An 18,309-nucleotide genomic window follows, 5' to 3' on the forward strand; every position below is an offset into this window, starting at 1 on the left:
GCCTGTCTGTATTGAAAGAATACAATATTCGGAGACACCACACGGAGAAACATCAGGCATTTGGAGCTCAATTTCCCGAAGGAACATCAGAGAGGGCTAGCAAAGTGCAGAGCCTGCTAGCATCATACAACTGGAGCTCTTCTACAATAGTAAGGACATGTACTGCACAAGAAAAAGCAACTGCGGCCTCTACGCGTGTCATTGATTTTAGCAAAGAAGAAACGGCTCTTCACTGACTCTGAAACTGTTAAAGAATGTATGTTAGCCTTTCTGGACGAGGTGATCAGCGATGAGAAAATTAAAACAAGCGTGACTGCTGCAGTGAAGAGCGTGCCTTTGTCAGATACATCAAACATACAGCGAGTTGAAATATTAGCAGTGGATTTGTTTGACCCACTTATCAAAGACCAATGGTCTGGACAGAATAAATGGACTCGCAGCGCGCTGGTCAGCTGTTGCACCGGGGATGAAATCCTTGCACTGTATTGTACACCAGGCAGTGTTGTGTGCGAAACTAAGTGGACACTTCAAAACTGTAATGGACAATGTCATGGCCACAATAAACTTCATTCATGCAACGTCCAGCCTTCAACACCGTCTCTTTCGGCAGCTGCTTTCTGATGTCTCTGCAGAGCACAACGATGTGAGGTGGCTCTCCAACGGTAACTCTCTGGAGCGTGTCTGGGAGCTTAGGGTGGAGATAGAAATGTTTCTTCGTGGGAGCAAACAAAAAAAAGCAGAGGCACACGTGACCCGCTTGATAGACAACAGTTTTATGTCAGATGTATGTTTTCTGAGTGACTTATTCAAGCTTAAACCAGTTAAATCTGGGACTACAGGGGAGAGACAAGACGGTGATTGAGCTTGTGGAGCAAACAAGCGCCTTTCAGGCAAAACTAAACGTGTTCGCAACTGACTTGACTGGTGAAAGAATGCAACATTTTCCCACACTCTGTAAAGCCACCTCTCCTCCGAAAGTCACGGCAGAAATGACAGGTTTAGTCGCGAAACTGAAGGACAACTTCGCCAGTCGCCTGGAGGATCTGTCACTTCCTACAGAGGCGATGCAATTAACGAAAGATCCATTTGCTGCCATCGCTGAGGAAACATTGTCCATCAAAGCTAAGGAAGTGGTCTCTTCTATCGATGAGGGACAGTTCCTGCTGGAGTTGGTGGACATGCAGTCATCACTTAAGATGCCACAAGAGCTGCGCACAAATGGCCCCGCTAAGTTTTGGAGTCAGATCAATGCCCATCAGTTCCCAAACCTCAAGAATGTAGCTGTGACTGTTCTCAGTTTGGATCACCTATATTTGTGAATCCAGCTTTTCCCATATGAATGCAATCAAAACAAACCTGCGCTCCTCTCTCACTGAATCCTTTCTGCACTACTGTCTGCGCATTGCACTCAGCTCCTATGAGCCAAATATTCCATTTCTTGTTCAAAACAAAAAGTGCCACCTCTCGCACTAAAGTTGCAAGAATAACGGTCAAGCTATGGTTATTGTTAATGTTTATTTAGTAGCTGCGACTGAGTTATTGCAGGTTAATAAAACAAATGTTTGTATTACCAGCTCTGCAGCTGGTAAATTAATACAGATCATTAAAGCAATAAAAAGACATTGTGCATTGCCTTTTTTGTCATTGTATTAGTGATAGAGGTAATATCGGTCAAAATAATAAAATTTCATATTTAAACGTTGTCTGTAAAATACATAATAAAGATTTGGGTATCCGGCCCAAAGCTGATCCACGATTTTGAAATCTGGCCCAGTAGGGAAAGTAATTGAATAGGCCCAAGGCTCTTCCTCTTTAACAGAATTAGTACATTCCTCAAAATAACCGTTGACCCCTGCCCTCTGGTGGAGGATCCAAGAACTACAGGTGGCAATAATAATTAGATGTTTAATAGGCTAACTGATCAGCCAATCAGAAGACGAGGTGAGAGGAGAATGGCCAACTGGTTCTAGATACTAGAAAGCTCTGAATCAAAGGAAACGAACTCTTCATATTGATTTTTAAGTTAAATGAACCCAAAAACATCCAAGCTTCTCTTCACGTATAACTTCAGTCATCCCTCCAGACACGCAGCAGCTTTGTTTTATTTGGCATTTGATGCGAGGCTCTAAAGCTTCAAATGTCACCTGAAATCAGACTTTTCCAGCAGGTCCTGGGTGTAGAAGTTCTTCCCGTTCTTAGAGATTTAAGATGTTTTCCACACACAGAGTTTAAGCTCCACACACTCTTCCAAACGTCTCCTAAATTTTGGGGGTTTCATGTCTGCTTTGGATGAATCTTCTGCCTCTTTTTGATGTTTTTACTCACGATTTGCTGATATTTTGTGAAGTCGGTGCAGCCTGTTCTGTCACTGGCTGTCAAGGGACCCTAAAGCTGAATATTTCCACCCCTGTATCTAACGGCGGGGAAAGAGTTTTTGTCAGAAGGATCTCGTTTTATCCCTGGATTCTTTTCTCCACGAGCTGAATGCTAACATCACCTGTCCGCAGTAGTTTAGCTCATCCTTGTGATGGATCTACAATGGAGAGAAAGGTTTGTGTAACGATCCACCTTCCTGCAGGTCCTCTGGTTTTGCTGCTCTGATGTGCAGCTTTCAGTAAAAGCCTGATTTACAGTTTTACTTGTCTTCTGCACGGCTGAAACCACAAACTGGAACAGTTCTGACACTTTCATACCCCACCCCTGCCGTGAAGACGACATTTATCTTAATCTTTAAATCCTCTGTCTGCTACTGAGAGGAACCCCGAGCTGTTGGAGGAAGTTTAAGCCCTAAGCTGTAATTAGATGACACGTCCTATTGATATGAGACACGCTGATATTTAGGTTAGATGTCTTATGCATTATTTAGGTTGTGTAGAAATTAATTTTAATACAATATTTTTTAAGTTTCTGAAAAAAATAAAAATATGATTAGGAGGTGTTAAACAGCTCCCAGCATGCATTTCACCCGAGAACAAGGAGCTGAGTTAAGCTCAAGCTGGAACAGACATTTAGATGTAATAATGTTATATTACATTACATTACATTATATTATATTACATTACATTATCCATCCATCCATTTTCATCCGCTTATCCGGAGTCGGGTCACGGGGGCAGTAGCCTAAGTCTAGAGGCCCAGACTTCCCTCTCCCCAGCCACTTGGCCCAGCTCCTCTGGGGGAATCCCAAGGCGTTCCCTGGCCAGGTGAGAGACATAGTCCCTCCAGCGTGTCCTGGGTCTACCTTTAGGTCTCCTCCCAGTTGGACGTGCCCAGAAAACCTCACCAGGGAGGCGTCCAGGAGGCATCCTGACCAGATGCCCGAGCCACCTCAACTGGCTCCTCTCGATGTGGAGGAGTAGCAAATCTACTCCGAGCCCCTCCCAGATGACCAAGCTTCTCACCCTATCTCTAAGGGAGAGCCCAGCCACTCTGCGGAGAAAACTCATTTCGGCCGCTTGTATCAGCAATCTCATTCTTTCGGTCACTACCCAAAGCTCATGACCATAGGTGAGGGTAGGAACGTAGATCGACCGGTAAATCGAGAGCTTCGCCTTCTGACTCAGCTCTCTCTTCACCATGACAGACCGGTACAACGCCCGCATCACTGCAGATGCAGCACCAATCCGCCTATCGATCTCACTCTCCAGTTTTCCCTCACTCGTGAACAAGACCCCGAGATACTTAAACTCCTCCACTTGGGGCAGGACCTCACCCCTGACCCGGAGAAGGCACTCTACCCTTTTCTGAATCAAGACCATGGTCTCAGATTGAGAGGAATTACTTACGTTACTTTTTGCGTAAATTCCTTTTTAGAAATAAATCAGTTTGAATTAAACACAAAAGAAATAAACTACATGACCTTATAGAAGAAAGTCAAAAATGTTGAGCTAAAGTTGTTTTGAATAAAATAATTCACCTTAAATAAAAAGCATGAAGTTGTGCTTTCAAAATATAGACGCAGTGATAAGAAGTTGTTGGTTTTCTTTAGAACTGTTTCTGTACAGAGCAGATGAGCTCATATAATATTGGCTCAACAGTAAAACATGATTATTGTAACCACTTTGTGACATTTTGACCTACTTTTAGCTCATCTAGATACTGGAATGATGGGAAACAACCGACATCCATCCATGCACTTAATGCAAAAGATTTGCACAAAAACTGCCCTTTTCTTGTTGCTAGACTGCAGAAACATTATTCAGGGTCTTGTTATACCATACCATACCATACCATCTTTATTTATAAAGCACATTTAAAAACGGCATGGCAGCCGACCAAAGTGCTGTACAGAATAAAAAGTAAAAACACAACATAAAACAATACACGGTCAACAATAAAATGCACAACAAGGCAGATAATCACGGTCAATAAAAGACACATAATAAAATAATTAAAGTCAGGGATTTAAGAATGCCTGGTCGTAAAAGTGAGCCTTAAGCAGCGATTTGAACCGGAGAAGGGATGGGGCCAGCCTCACTGAAAGAGGAAGAGCATTCCAGAGTGTCGGAGCAGCGTAGACAAAAGCACGCTGCCCCCGCGTTTTGTATGTCATTGGTGGAACGCGAAGCAGCAGGCAATCAGCAGATCTCGATGCCCGGTTTGGCACATAACGAGTCACAAGGTCCGACAGGTAATCCGGAGCCAGACCGTTCAGGGCCTTAAAAACAAAAGTCAGGATTTTTAACTTGACTCTGACGTTTACGGGTAGCCAGTGGAGCCGCGCCAGTACAGGTGTGATATGGTCTCTTCTAGGGGTGTTTGTTAAAAACCTGGCTGCCGCGTTCTGTACGACATGAAGCCTGTTAAGAGCGGAGGCAGGTAAGCCAATTAGAATGGAATTTGCATAATCCAGTCGGGAGGTGATAAAAGCATGAATTACAGATTCCAGGTGCGCTCGTTTCAGGATCGGTTTTAAGCGAACTAGTCTGCGCAGCTGGTAAAAACACGATCTGACCACTGCGTTAATCTGAGGGCCCATGGAAAAGTGTGTATCCAGTTTCACCCCCAGGTTGGTAACACACTGCTTGAGGTCATATGGGAGAGTGGCCAAATCAGAAGACATGTGTGTGGTTTTGTTAGGGGTCATCAGGAGTGCCTCAGACTTAGAATCATTCAGCTTAAGGAAATTGTTGGCAAGCCAAACCCTCACTTCAGCCAAACATTGGTCCAGAAGAGAGAGGGAGCCTGGTTTGTTCAAAGCCAGGTAGATCTGGCAATCATCTGCATAAATCTAGTCTGTCATCAGGAGCCACGTCAGGTGGGCTGAAGAGCCACAGGTGGCCCCAGAGTTTCAGGTAGCAAATCCACGATTTTGGTGAATTTTACTGAACCAGAATAATCAGGGACCTATAGATAGTTTCATAAAATAAATGTATTTAGTGAAAACTAATGAGCATTTTAGTGTTATGATCTATAGTGAGGAAAAAAAATCTAATCCAGACATGATTTCTTTGTATTTCGTTTGGGAAAGGCCTCTTGCTGAGTGCTGAATGAGACCGACTTTCATATTTCTGTTAAAATGTAAAAAAACAGAAGTCAGATGATTTAGCTCTAAGATCAGTTTAAACAGCAAGACTGCTTCTGTCAAAAGCCGAAGAGAAGAGTAAATCAAGTCTAATTTTCTGCCCCCTAAAGCCTTCAGTCTACAGCTGATGGCTGCAGTAAGTGAAAACAACGGGTCGGGCTGCAGCGTGGGGCTTAGTGTGGGACGGTTTCTCAGCTGAGAGGTGAAAGGTGAGGCTGTACTGTTCTGGATGCCTGTAAGCTCCAGAGAAACCTCCAGAAGGTCAAAAAGCTGTCAGATATTAATAATCATTTTTTAAAAGCACCTTTCTTTAAAAGCAGAGCTTCATCAGACAACAAATAACACAGCTCAGGTAACGACGGGTGGGATTCTTACTGCAGCTTAGCAACGTGCTTCTTCTTCTTGTAGCTGGTGAGGATCTCCCAGCCGGCGTCTCTGAGAGGCAGGGGGTCCTCGCCGTGGTACGTCGTCCCATGACCAAAACTTTTATGGTCCTTGTAGACTGAGAGCTGACCGGACTTCAGCACACAGTAAAGGTTGTTCCACGACCTGAGAACCGGGAGGAAAAGGTTTTCTCAGGCTCATTCTGATTACAATAAACAGAAAATATGTCAGGATCTTTTCTTCTTTTATTCAGTGGAAGTCTGGGATTTTATGTAGAACAGCACAGAGTTTAAAATAAGTAACTTTTTGACAGTTTATTTGCCAAAAGTGTTTTTTTTGTGAGTAATTAAGCTTTAATTACATGAAAGAACAAAAAATTATCTTTTAGTGTCTGAAATTGTTCCTTAAAATGTTTTGACTAATTTTTAACATGTTTTTTTTCTCTTCAACTTTAACAAAGAATAAAATATATTCTTTATGAAACAGAAGCAAAAGCAGATTTTAGACTTCATAATTCTTGAAATGGCAAAAATGTGTCAGCATCTCAGTTAATAATAATTACTGTTGAAGTAGCCTTTTTAAAATGAAGCACAAAGCCTGTTATTTAGGATTTCTAACTACGACGTATTTCTAAAACACATTGTAATTCACTTTATTGTTGATACCTTACTTATTAATAATGTTAAATATCACAACATAATAAATTACTACATAAACAACAGCTGTTTCTATTATATCTATAATATACATTTATTTAACTACATTAAACTATTTTTTCCCACAAGAAAAGCAACAGTTTGTTTATTTTAATAGAAAATATGAGCAGATTAAGCTGGAGAGGTGGGGAAAAGTCTGTTTTTGCACCACAAAGCCCACAGACTGAATGAATAAAAGTAAAAAGCTGAAGTGGTTTCCTTCTGTGTGACCCACCTGTTGGAGGCCTTCTTCCCCGAGCCCTCTAAGTCTTGCTTGCGGCACAGCGTGCCCTCCTGCAGCACGGCCAGGCTGCTGAGAGGTTCTGTGGGCATGGTGGCCGCCCTCTCGGGCTCTTTAGGTAAGACTAGAGAGAAGGAGGGCTCCAGCTCCAGGGATGCACTCTCTCTCATCTCTGACTCTATGGGCACCGTGGAGTCACCAGCAGTCCCCTCCTGCTGGCCTGAACTGGGATCTGCTGCCCCAGACTGGAGCAGGAAGAAGAAACTGATCAGCGGATAAATGTGGGAGATTGTTTAAGCATTCAGATCTACCCGTATCATACCATAATCAAAAGGAGCTCTTACAAAAATGCAGCTGTGGAGAGTTTGAAAGTGACTGACCAGAGTTTGCTCCTCGATGGTGTAGAGTTGTGAGGATTCTTCTGCAAAGCCAGTGTCTTCCCTCCTAGGAGAAAGAGTCGCCAAATCAAAGGTTTAAGATCTCATTGAGCAGATTTGATAAAGCCCGTGTTCCTGCTCGTACCTGCTCTCCCTTTCTGAGCGTTGCTCATCTTTCATGAACTGCTCCATCTCCTGTTGCTGCTTCCTCAACGCCAACAGCTCCAGCTGCAACACGGCGATGAAGTCAGATCAGTCTTCAGCAGTTTTACGTCCCTGACACGTCTCCAAACAAACAAACAAACAAACTTGTCCGTACCGTGGTGAGGCGCTCCAGCGCAGAGAAACGTTCCTCCCAGCTGGCGGTGGATTTCTCAAAGTTCTCGTGCCTCTTGAGGAGCTTCTCGACCTCATCGACGGTGTGACCCAGGTCTCTGCTAGTCACGTAGGGCTCCTGAGCGACCAGCCAGGCCTCGGCGACGGAAGCGTCCCGTGCGAACTGACACACTTCCAGCACTGGACACAATCAAGTCGGCAGTTAGAGGATCGTTTTAATAAAACGGCTAACGCAGGAGGTGTGTAGCTCCACTCACAGAGTCGCAGCCAGTCCCATCTGTCATCCCACTTGAACATCATTTCCTTCCTTTTCTCAATCAGCTGAACCAGCTTCTCTTTGATCTGAAACAAGCAGTTCATCCAGCTGCAGTTACATCTCAGCAATACTGAACAACTCAGCCGAGGGCCTTCTATTATTCTCCATGAATTAGTATTGTGAAGTGATTAACGGTTCGGTACATTCAGGAAGGGGTCAACTGCTCATTTAAATTCTTTGGCTTTTTCTATTTCTAATTAGTGTTTTCTTTTTAATCTCCCCGATGAACGTAAGAAGAGTGAAAGTTGTTCTTTGGTGGTAACCAATTGGTTCCATTGTGCCAGACGAGAACAATTACTCCCAGAAAAGTAATTAAATCTAATAAAAACAGCGATTGAACACCTAGCCGGGGATGAAAGGAGCCTTCTCTGCTGCTCAGGGCGTACCTCAGCAGGGTCTCGGTGCTTGCGGTTCAGTAGGGCCTTGCCCAGGTCGATGCAGTCTGTGAACTTTGCTCCTCTGGCTTCGATCTCTGAGCGAATCCCCTGGTGGTACTTCTGCAGCAGCTCCACGGACGAGACATCCCTTGAGAAAATGGAAAATGTGTTAGCAGGTACAGAAATTTATAAACATTTTCTATTGTTATTGACTTAAAATAATATTTAGGCTGTAACATTTGGATTTGGATCTTTTTCCTCCTTGTTGAAGCCTGGAAGACACAAACGATCCCCCTTTTCCACAGAAACATCAACCAGGGAGCATTTGCTTTTAAAGCTGAGTCAGTTGTGAACACCTGGGCTTCTCTTGAGTCTCGATCTGCTGGATGATGCTCTCCATCCAGGCCATCAGGTCTCGGACCATGCTGAAGAAGCGGAACTTCTCAGCCGTGTCCACCAGCTGCGTCCGGCGACCGTCTGAGGCATCGAGCAGACCTTTCCAGGCCTCCACCACCTCCCTTTCGGTGGCCTGAATGGCATCTGCTCGGTCTCCGGCGTACTGGGCGTGAAGCCTTGCAGCTGTTTCCTGGAACAGTTGAACCTGGACGAAGAACACGGCTGTTAAACGAAATTATTTACATGTCCGGGCTGCAGAATAAACCCCACATTGCCTCTAATGGTGACTTTCATCCCGCAATAGCTGTAGGAACAACCAGCTGAGTGTTTTGAATATTAACCCTCTGGGGTCCAGGGTGTAATTTGCCGTTTTTGACTAATTTAGAGTTTTCCTTTGTATTTCCAAAAAAAAAACCATAACCACTGCCTTATGTGGTATCAATCTTTTCAGCACAACCAGGACTTTATCAATCTATACTTATTTTTTATATTTGGACATAAAGGGGTTGCATATTAGACCTTAAATCACTCAAAAACATAAAATCCGAATTTTTAAAAAGTTGCTTATTTTACTGGGAAACCAACAAACATTTATGACGAATGTTTTTCATAATTCAGAATGGTAATCTAGACTGTACATTTATAAAAAAAATATGACTAAATATAGCAAATAACAAATAAATAAAAAAATTATTAGCCCTCTGGGGTCCACGGTGTAAATCACCGTTTTTGACTCATTTTGTTTTTTCTTTTGTATTTTCTAATAAAAACAATAAATATTGCCTTATGGGGTATCTTTTATTTTTCAGCACAACCTGGACTATCTGAATGTATACTTATTTTATTAATTTGGCAATAATGTACATGCATTTTGGAGTGGGGAGTGGCTCTGTCTCATGCCGCGGAGATCGAGATCTGATAGCTGGGCGGCGCCGCCCACTCCTCTTGTTGGATCTCGGAGGAGCTGGATCTCTGCCTTCATCTTCCACCTCATCATGACCCAACTCTTCTATGAGGAAGGATGGATCTGCCACATCATCATCAACATCCTCGCTATTTGCCTCAGACTCCGGCTGCGAGTCTCCGTCCACGTCCTCTGCTTCCAGTTCAAAAAACAGCCGTACTATCTGAACTGCCTGGTGGACATTTATCCTTCTCATCATCCTTTATATAAGCCTAATAAAAGCCTACTAAACTGCAGAGACAATATATCTGTCCGGATCGCTCCAAAATATGAAGTTTACCGTCAATATCTGTCTAATTGTTTGTTACTCCGTTCGCTCCACTCCTTTCCCCGCGAAGCGGCTCCTTTTTGCGCACATCTGGTTACTCGTGCGGCCTTCCTATCTCTCTCTCGGCTACACAATGATACTCTTTATCAACTGAATATGTGAGACTTGCACCAACAGCAAAAGGATTTCATGTTTTTGTGGGTTTTTTATGTTCACAAGCACATTCCCTCTCACGGATTACTAAACTGCTGTTATCAGATTGTCTAAAAATAGGTCGTTTCTTAGTTTAGTATAACTCCGCTTTTACGTTGCCTATTAACAAAAATTAAAAACTGGGGTGTAGTTTATAATCTCCTTTTTAAAGCTGAATTGAAACCGAAACTAAGGGAGGCGGAGTCTTGCTGCTACAGCGTCCCAAATCAGACCTGTTCAAAAGATGCGGATACGCGTCCATGGACCCCAGAGGGTTAACCTCATCCCCAGTCATTCAAACTTGTCACTTTTTTGCAGGTTTTGCAGAACTTTCTGCCCGCATCAGATGTGAATCATCAAAGCTTGTGGCGTGCTGCGTTCCCTCGGAGGAGAAAGGCTTCGCTGGTGTGGTGTACCTGTTTGCCCAGGGCGGTGATGTCTCTCTCAAAGGCAGCGTGCATTCTGTGGAAGGACTCTGCTTTACTGAAATCTTCACCCACGTCTTCAGGCAGCTCCTTCTGCTTCTCCTGGATCTGAGTCACCAACTCCTTTCCATCATCAAAGTACCTTAGATTAAAAAGTAAATGCATTCCTCTCTTAGTCATCATCCAGCTCACCATAACAGAGGTTTTATTTACAAATACATTAACTTGTTGCCATTTTCTTCCTAAAACTGGAATTTCAGGATTAATCTGCAATATTTCTTACTTGAGAAGTTCGTAGGAAGCCGTGAGGAGCTGAGAGCGGGTGTCGATGAGCTCCAGCAGGTCCGCCCAGCTCTCGTTGATGCCGTCCTTCCACTCTGCCAACGCAGCTGCCTCGCTATGTCCACCTTCGATTAGCTCGTCTATCGTCTGGTTGACCATGTCCACTCGCTCCTGGCCCACCATGCCCGTCTCCCGGGCAAAGTCTCTGAATTTATCCCTGAGAAGCTGAACAGAAAAGATGGAGAATGGTTTTAAAAATTTAAAATCATTCATATTCATGCACCAGATAAATAATACATCAGCAAAATTGTCTCCTTATTTTTAATGTATCACCTTTGTCAAAGAGAATCAGTATAAAGAAACAAGGGGACATGTTTAGAAGACACATGGAGTCTCAGCAGGTATAAAATCTAGACGTTCGTATCAGTGAACATGTCTGTCGTGTCTAAAACAGACTAAAAAGATAAAGAGCTGAGCTGTGAGGTGGGTTTAGCCGTGGCTACAGAACCATCAAACCCAGAAAGAGGGCTTTGATGTCCTGGTCCACCTGGGATTCATTTTAATCCCTACTATGCTCTTAAACTGTCCTGGGATCAGATTCAGGGCTACACTGTGTTTGGACTGAAACATCAGACTATCTCCGTTTTATGATGTTGGTTCTTCTTGTTGGACAAAAATGGCCCATTTTACTCCTCTCTCAGGCTCTCGGCCATCTCTATCACCCTAAAGATGGATGCAAACAGCAGGATCTGGACCTGTGGGAGTTTGACAGTAAAGTGTAATTTATTTTTTTCATGCCTTGACACATAAAGAGTTCTGGTTTCATACAGGAATACACACCTTAGATCACAGGTGTCAAACTCCAGATCTCGAGGGCCGCTTTCCCCCATGTTTAAGTGTTTTTCCATGTTTCACCACACCTGATTTCAATCAGCAGGCGATTACCAACCTTCTGGAGAGCTTGGAGCTGCTGCACAGGTGAATCAGCTGTGTTGGAACAGGGAAACCACAGAAAGATGCAGGATACCGGCCCTCGAGGACCGCAGTTTGACACCTCTGCCTTCGATGAACTGAAATTAATTTGTGACATCAGAATGATTCAGGTAAATGTTACAGATGCACCGAAAAGCTAAAATAAAAATAAACGTGTTTCTACAACTTCTATCTCCTGTGCAGCAGCAGAAGCTGCCTTCAGGCTTCTGTTCTTATTGGATAAAAACCTGAAAATCAGTCATTCAGAGTTCCACTTGTCCCTTTTAACCTCATTCTTCTGGATTTGTTTTTTTTTATCTTTACTTCTAATCAGCTTGACTTCATGACATGTGAAGTATTGTTTGTCCTCTATAAAAACAAAAACATAAAAACATCAATAAAGTGTGTGGCACACTGGTGTGTAAACACACACACCCTCTTGTTCCTGCAGGATCACAGATGAATGCATGACATGACGCTGAGGTTTGTCATCGTATGTTCCTTGGCTCTAGGCGTTACCGTGGTTACATTTAATCTTGTATTATTAACAGGTTTGGAGTACTTTTTCATTATAATTTTGAGGTGATGCAGAACAGCAAAGATCCTCGGTGTGACTGGCTTCAACAAGGCACTTTATGAAATCTGCATTTTTAACTCTGAACTAACAAATGTCCTCAAACAAATCCTCACAGAACTACAGAAGTCCAGTTTTCTGTTCTCTGAACCCGCTAGGCTTCTCTGTCTGAAAAGATGCAACAAGCACCCCATTCACAAGTCAATTTCACATTTTTCCAGCTGTTTCTTTTTGATCCGTGTATGTTACCGTGACGTGGTCCAGGTCTTGTCCCATCTCCTGAGAGGAGGCCACCACGTCTCTCTCTGCAATCCAGTGTTCCAGGTCCTCCACCTCTCTGCTCAGAAGGAAGTGATGATAGGTGAGGTTCAGCTTCTTCCTGCGGTCCTCTGCCAGCTCTCTCAGACCTGCATATTGCTTATCCACTTGGCCCTGTCGCCTAATGATCTCCTCGCTGCAAAATCACACACAGACAACAAAAAAGAGAAAAAAAAAAACGTATGTCAGACTGGGTTAACTGTCTGGGAGTCGACGGGTAAATGAAGATGCAGACAAACCCGTCAGGATGGTCCTCTGCAAACATCCTTTGGGCTCGGTCGGCCAGCCTCCGAATGGAGGCAGAATAATCGTCTACTGCCTGCTTCAGGATCAAGTGGCGCTTTAGCATCAGCATGGCACTCTGCTCATCCTGGAGAAGAGGCAACATCCAAGGTGAAGCATGAAGATAGTCAAGAAGAACAGTAAATGAGTTAAAGCAGGAGCATGAAAGCACAACAGATTAGTCTCAGTGAGCGGTGCGGTTTAATCGTCCTGATATATTAACGCTGACTGATGAGCTTGGTAGGATCTGATTGTTAAACATCTGTGATGACCCCACTGACCTCCTCCTCTCCTCTTCCTCACCTTGGCCTTCTCATCAGCAATCATGTAGAGCTCCTGCTCCCAGATCCAGGCCTCGGCCTCATCAGCATCATTATAATACTGCTGGGCCAAGTTGGAGCCATTCAACCTCTCCCGCCACTTGGCCATCTCCTGCTGCAGCCGCGTCCACGCCTCCTCCAGCTCGTTCAGCTGGTCCGTGATTCTCTCCGCCTCGGGTCTGTCCTCGGCGCCGGCGGCAGCTGCCATCCTCCTGCCTCGCTCAACCACCTCATCAACGCGGGGCTGGTGGCCCTCGATTTCTCTCTGCAAAGTCTGATCACAGATAAAAGCAACACATAGCGTAGCACGTCATACACGTGGATGAATTCATGCCTCCAAATCAAATTGGATCAGTTTAGAAAACTTTAAGGCACTTCCAAAAACTCTATCAAGTCTTCTATTAATATCCTGCTGTTTTAGCTGGACGACACCTACGAGCAGCTGTTGATTTATCATTAAAGTAAATCATTTCCACCTCAGAAGACCTCTGTGCTCAGAAGAATCCCCACCTGGTTCCTATTTAACAGCATCTGCACGGTTTGGAGATTGTTGCCGTGCTCTTGTGACATTGCCAGGGGCATCCTCTCCTCAATCCAGAGCTGAAAGAGACGAAGAGGAGGGGGAGAAAATAAGGAGATTGTGACGATAAAGAGAATCTGAGAAATTGCTTTACAGAGCTGTAAAAAGAATCTCCACAGCCATCTCCTCTATAGCGGGGTTTTAGCCCGCCTCAAACATATGAAACCGTAAATCTCTCAGTTGATCTCTACACCTGACTGTGGATCTTAGCAGCAAAACAACAAAAAAGGGATTTTAAGACTTTATTTTAAGAAAGAGTAAAACACCTGTTGAAATCCAGGCTTTATTCATCACATCCAACTCCTAATCTGACCCTTGTTATTATAATTTAGTGTTATCAATCACTCCGAGTGAACATTCGGGGGCTTTGATGCTTTATAATTCTCTTTAAAATTGAAGGTATGCTCACAAGCTCATCGGCCAGGTCTCTGTAGAACTGATGGATGGATTTGGCAGCCTCCAGCTTGCCCCGGCGCTGGGACAGAGGTGTGAGGAGCTGCTGGAACTCCCTCTGCAGGGCTTGCTGCTCCGCCTCCAGCTCCGGCTGGTCTTCCTTCCCGCCGCCGTGCTTCCTGACGGCTTCCTGGAGCTCCTCCAGCTCCCGGGCACGGTCACGAACCTGGTTCTCTGTCATCTGGCACGGGAAGAAAAGATGAATGGCCTTTCAGGAGCCTGATCAGGATGCAGCGGAGGATAAAAACTAAAAGCTGTTTCTAACTTTTATGTGTTAAACTAAACTTTGAGCCATTTTATTTATTTATCAGTGTCCTTATCACCTTGACATGTATAGTCATTTTTATGTTCTAACACACTTGAGTTTTCTCCAACGGTACATTATTTATTCCAGTGATTAAAATGTAGATAAAATATGAAGAAACCCTGAAAAAAAGGCAGAAATAGTGAGTATGTGTCATTTTCTAAACCGTTTACAGACCTGGTGCTTTTTAAGCAGAATATTGGCATTCGTCAGGTCCTTTACATCCTCGTCTCCACTCTGTAGGTGCTGCTGAAGCTGGCCCAACCACTTCTTCATATCAGCCAGGCTCTGGTCGAACAGCTCCGAGCGGTTGGCGTCAAACAGCAGCCGAGCCTTCTCCTGAGTGGTGGACTCCAGTTTGTCCCACAGCTCATGAAGCTTGGCCAGACGCTCCATCACAATGGGCTCAAACTCAGGCTTGGACTCCATCAGCTCCTGACCTTCCTGAGACAACACGGGGTAAAGAGCTCAAAATTACAGGAAAAATGACATCTTCTTCATTTCTTTCTAGCGGTGCAGCAGAAATTGGTACGTTTAGCTCAACAATTTTTTTTCTTCTGCAATTCATTGACGATAAGTTGATAAGAATTTCTGCTAGAAGAAGTTTCTCATCCTCAAATATCATCCGTTTTCTTCCAGAGCTAATTTCACCACCTGTGAAAGAATATAACTTATAAATACTTTTGTTCACACTTGCAGATTTTTAACTGTAACTGAATAACACCATTCTGCATTTTAAAGCACATCGTATAAAGTGTGCGATCTTTTTTCCACCTCAAATCTCTGAACTACTGCAACACTTCTAAACATTTAGAGGTTTTTATTTGTTATTTTAATAGAAAAAAAAACGTTTTAACACCTAAAGGCTTTTCTTGAAGTGTATTTTTGTGGAGCTTCCTGTAGATAGCTTCCTGAACATCTTCAGTTTGTGTCCTCCTGATGAGCTAACAGCTAGTCAGAGGGCTGCCATGGTAACCCTTGAGAAACCCTTTGGAAATATGAAACATTGAATGTATGACTCAAGAAGCAATTTTGCAGATGCTAAAATGGATTGTGACACCAATGTTACCCCGGGTTTTTAAGGGTTAAAACATTTCCTAACCTCTAAATGTCACAACAGTTCATGCAAATGTTCGTTTGCCTTTAATTGTTTTTTTACATGAGTTATTTTAAAGAAACACAAAAACCAGCAGGAGCTTCAAAATGCAATTTGGACCAACTGAGGGTTAAATCCAGCAGGACTTTTTTTCTTCTTCTTTTTTTACCAAAGCAGACACATTTTTGAAAAGAGGAGACTGTGAAAAGTTTTATAAAATAACTTTTGCACTGTGGTGAGACTTAATGATGTTGTAAGTAATTAATCTGCTTGTGTTCCGACTAGCTGTTAGCTCATCAATCCTGCTGGTCATAAACCTTATTTCTCCAAACTGAGACATTCAGGAACGCATCTCTAGTGAGTAAGAAGGTAATTACTCATAACTTCTACACACAAATACATCAAAATGGCTAAAATATCCCTCTGCACATGATTTAATGACTATTTAACTACACAACATGATAAATACTTGGTAAGTGAGTGATGTAATCTTAACCCAACAGACAGAGGCTTCTCTGTCTAGATTACAGTAAACAACGCTAGCTGCACTGCAGAGAACCACAGATGCTTTAAATCACTACAGACTCATCCCACCCAGGTGACTGACTGACTGTTGCCCCTCCCCTCAGGAGAAAAGTCCATCAGACTGAGCAGCTCCTTCCCCAGAGCTCTAGACTCCATTACATCCCCTTCACTCAGACACTAAAACCTCTGAAGACAGCAAATGAACCTGCCTGTCGTTTCTACCTAAGCTAACACTTTACATCTTCACGTTACCACCGCTACAAGCAGATTAAAGGGAATTATGTGCTTTTAATATAAATTATAACACTGCAAATGTTTTTCTTTTCATCTTGTTATATGTTGAATTTAATTAGCTTTGCTGTTTTCTTCCTAGCCATGGCTTACAGCTCAGGTGCACCACTAAACACAACCTCAGAGCCTTTGCTGACCTGGTCTACTTTGTTGAGCCAGTCCTTGTTGGAGGCCAGCTCAGCCATGAAGGCCTGGTGTTTGAGCCATTTGCTGTGGAGGTTCCTGGCCTCATCATACGAGGTGTCCTGAGCAGTCAGCATCTTCTCATTGATCCACACAGTCAGCTGAAACGTGACAACAAGTGGGGTAGATTACAGAGTGAAGCCCGGACCTTCTGTGAGGGAACAAACTAAAACCCATACAAGACCGGTAAGATCTACGTACATCAGAACTGACCATCTGACCTTTACCCTGGACTTAAACAAGGATAGTTTTAATAGTGCACTGTGTATGGGGCGCTGACTGTAAAAGAAATAAAAAAATAAAATATTTCTGTCTAGATTTTGTGTAATTAGCTTTCGAGCTACGATGGAAAATCTGGAAAACAAATTAGCTTAAAACAAATTTTTCATGCCTCCTAACATTAATCTAACACGGTATAGCTTTGATTACAATCTGGAGAGTAAAAAAAAATAATAATAATAATTAATAAAGTGGTTTGTCTAAAAACCTCTGCCAATAACACGGCTAAGTGAACCCCACATTTGGACTGGTGGTTATCTGTTTCACTGAACCACAGCCTTTACTTGGGTCCTCCACTCGTTACGCGCTCACTCACGTATTTAGCAACAGAGCACCACTGGTGTGAAAAGGTCTCCGCTCAATAAGATCAGAGAAGGAGAATCAGACAGCGGCTACCATTTCAACTTTAGGACAAAATGCCAGAGTCCCAAAAAGAAAAACACCATTTGAAGTCCCGGACAGCAAAAGGCGTTTTGGACCTAGAAAACGGCGACTGGTGTCCAGCGCTCTCTCGTTTACTCAGGCAATGCAAGTTTTGGTTCTGGCAAATATGGCCCAGGGACGATACTCGACGGGACGGGTGACTGTTATGTGACCATGTTTGTGTTTAAAAGCTAGCTTGATTTGTAGATTTGCTATTGGAGCTTTAACTTAACTCAAATTTTTATCCCCAAAGGGGAAATTACTAAATTACTTCATAATTTTAGACTTGACTGTAAATATTTATTTCTAAAGTTACTTCTTTAAACGTAAAATTGGGACTTGCTAAATAAATGTGACTAAAAAGCTAATTTCACACCTAATCTTTAACGCTAATGAGTAAAATGTGACTAACTAAAGCTAAATGTATTCATTTACAATCAGCACCCCATAAGCAAAAGACTCATTTTTATTTTTTCTCATTTCAAACAAGTTTTAATCATTTTAAAAATCTTTTTTTTTTTTTGTTGTTTTTTGTGAAGCGCCTCGTGATTTTTATCTTGAGAGGCGCCGCATAAAAGGTGGTTTTCTTTCTTTCTAAAGCAATATGGCAACACCTTATGAACTCACATCTTGAGTGTTTTGCAGGAAGTGTTGCAGGTCACGGTTATCTCTGAGCTTTTCTGACACGTCTTTAGCTCTTCTCTTATTCTTGTCACGCCTGTAGAGCAAAAACAGAAGCAATGATACATTAGGTACAGTACAACAAAGTTTCAGAGTGAGAAATTAATCTCTTTATCTAACAAATCTCTCTGTGATAAAACTCTAGCAGCATACAGTCCACGAGTGCTCCTTTTTCTTTTAAGAAAAAGTCATCATTTCTTCTCTCTTCTGCACTGTGAAGTAAAGCTCTCACTTTAAGATCAATATCCATT

The 18,309-nt window shown here is 43.0% G+C and overlaps 1 protein-coding gene across 3 annotated transcripts in view; it reads right to left on the reverse strand.

The window, feature by feature from the left end:
• The window catches only part of sptb (spectrin, beta, erythrocytic), a 43,308-nt gene that overhangs the window by 1,264 nt on the left and 23,735 nt on the right, over nucleotides 1-18,309 (reverse strand). For 2 of the 3 annotated variants that reach the window (XM_015969660.3, XM_054742164.2), the window contains 18 exons: nucleotides 18,005-18,095; nucleotides 16,630-16,776; nucleotides 14,758-15,024; nucleotides 14,233-14,457; nucleotides 13,754-13,843; nucleotides 13,227-13,517; nucleotides 12,881-13,011; nucleotides 12,573-12,777; nucleotides 10,779-11,002; nucleotides 10,487-10,637; nucleotides 8,607-8,851; nucleotides 8,260-8,398; nucleotides 7,815-7,899; nucleotides 7,541-7,737; nucleotides 7,367-7,449; nucleotides 7,225-7,288; nucleotides 6,839-7,089; nucleotides 5,900-6,073 (listed from right to left, as the gene is read on the reverse strand). In XM_015969660.3, the coding sequence (XP_015825146.3) occupies nucleotides 5,900-6,073; nucleotides 6,839-7,089; nucleotides 7,225-7,288; nucleotides 7,367-7,449; nucleotides 7,541-7,737; nucleotides 7,815-7,899; nucleotides 8,260-8,398; nucleotides 8,607-8,851; nucleotides 10,487-10,637; nucleotides 10,779-11,002; nucleotides 12,573-12,777; nucleotides 12,881-13,011; nucleotides 13,227-13,517; nucleotides 13,754-13,843; nucleotides 14,233-14,457; nucleotides 14,758-15,024; nucleotides 16,630-16,776; nucleotides 18,005-18,095 (3,060 nt within the window). Of the gene's footprint in view, nucleotides 1-5,899; nucleotides 6,074-6,838; nucleotides 7,109-7,224; nucleotides 7,289-7,366; nucleotides 7,450-7,540; nucleotides 7,738-7,814; nucleotides 7,900-8,259; nucleotides 8,399-8,606; nucleotides 8,852-10,486; nucleotides 10,638-10,778; nucleotides 11,003-12,572; nucleotides 12,778-12,880; nucleotides 13,012-13,226; nucleotides 13,518-13,753; nucleotides 13,844-14,232; nucleotides 14,458-14,757; nucleotides 15,025-16,629; nucleotides 16,777-18,004; nucleotides 18,096-18,309 lie in introns of those variants that run through there. The other variant, XR_011517191.1, reaches the window with a different exon arrangement.

The sequence above is a fragment of the Nothobranchius furzeri genome, chromosome 18 (assembly GCF_043380555.1).
Source record: "Nothobranchius furzeri strain GRZ-AD chromosome 18, NfurGRZ-RIMD1, whole genome shotgun sequence".
Classification (NCBI taxonomy): Eukaryota; Metazoa; Chordata; class Actinopteri; order Cyprinodontiformes; family Nothobranchiidae; genus Nothobranchius; species Nothobranchius furzeri.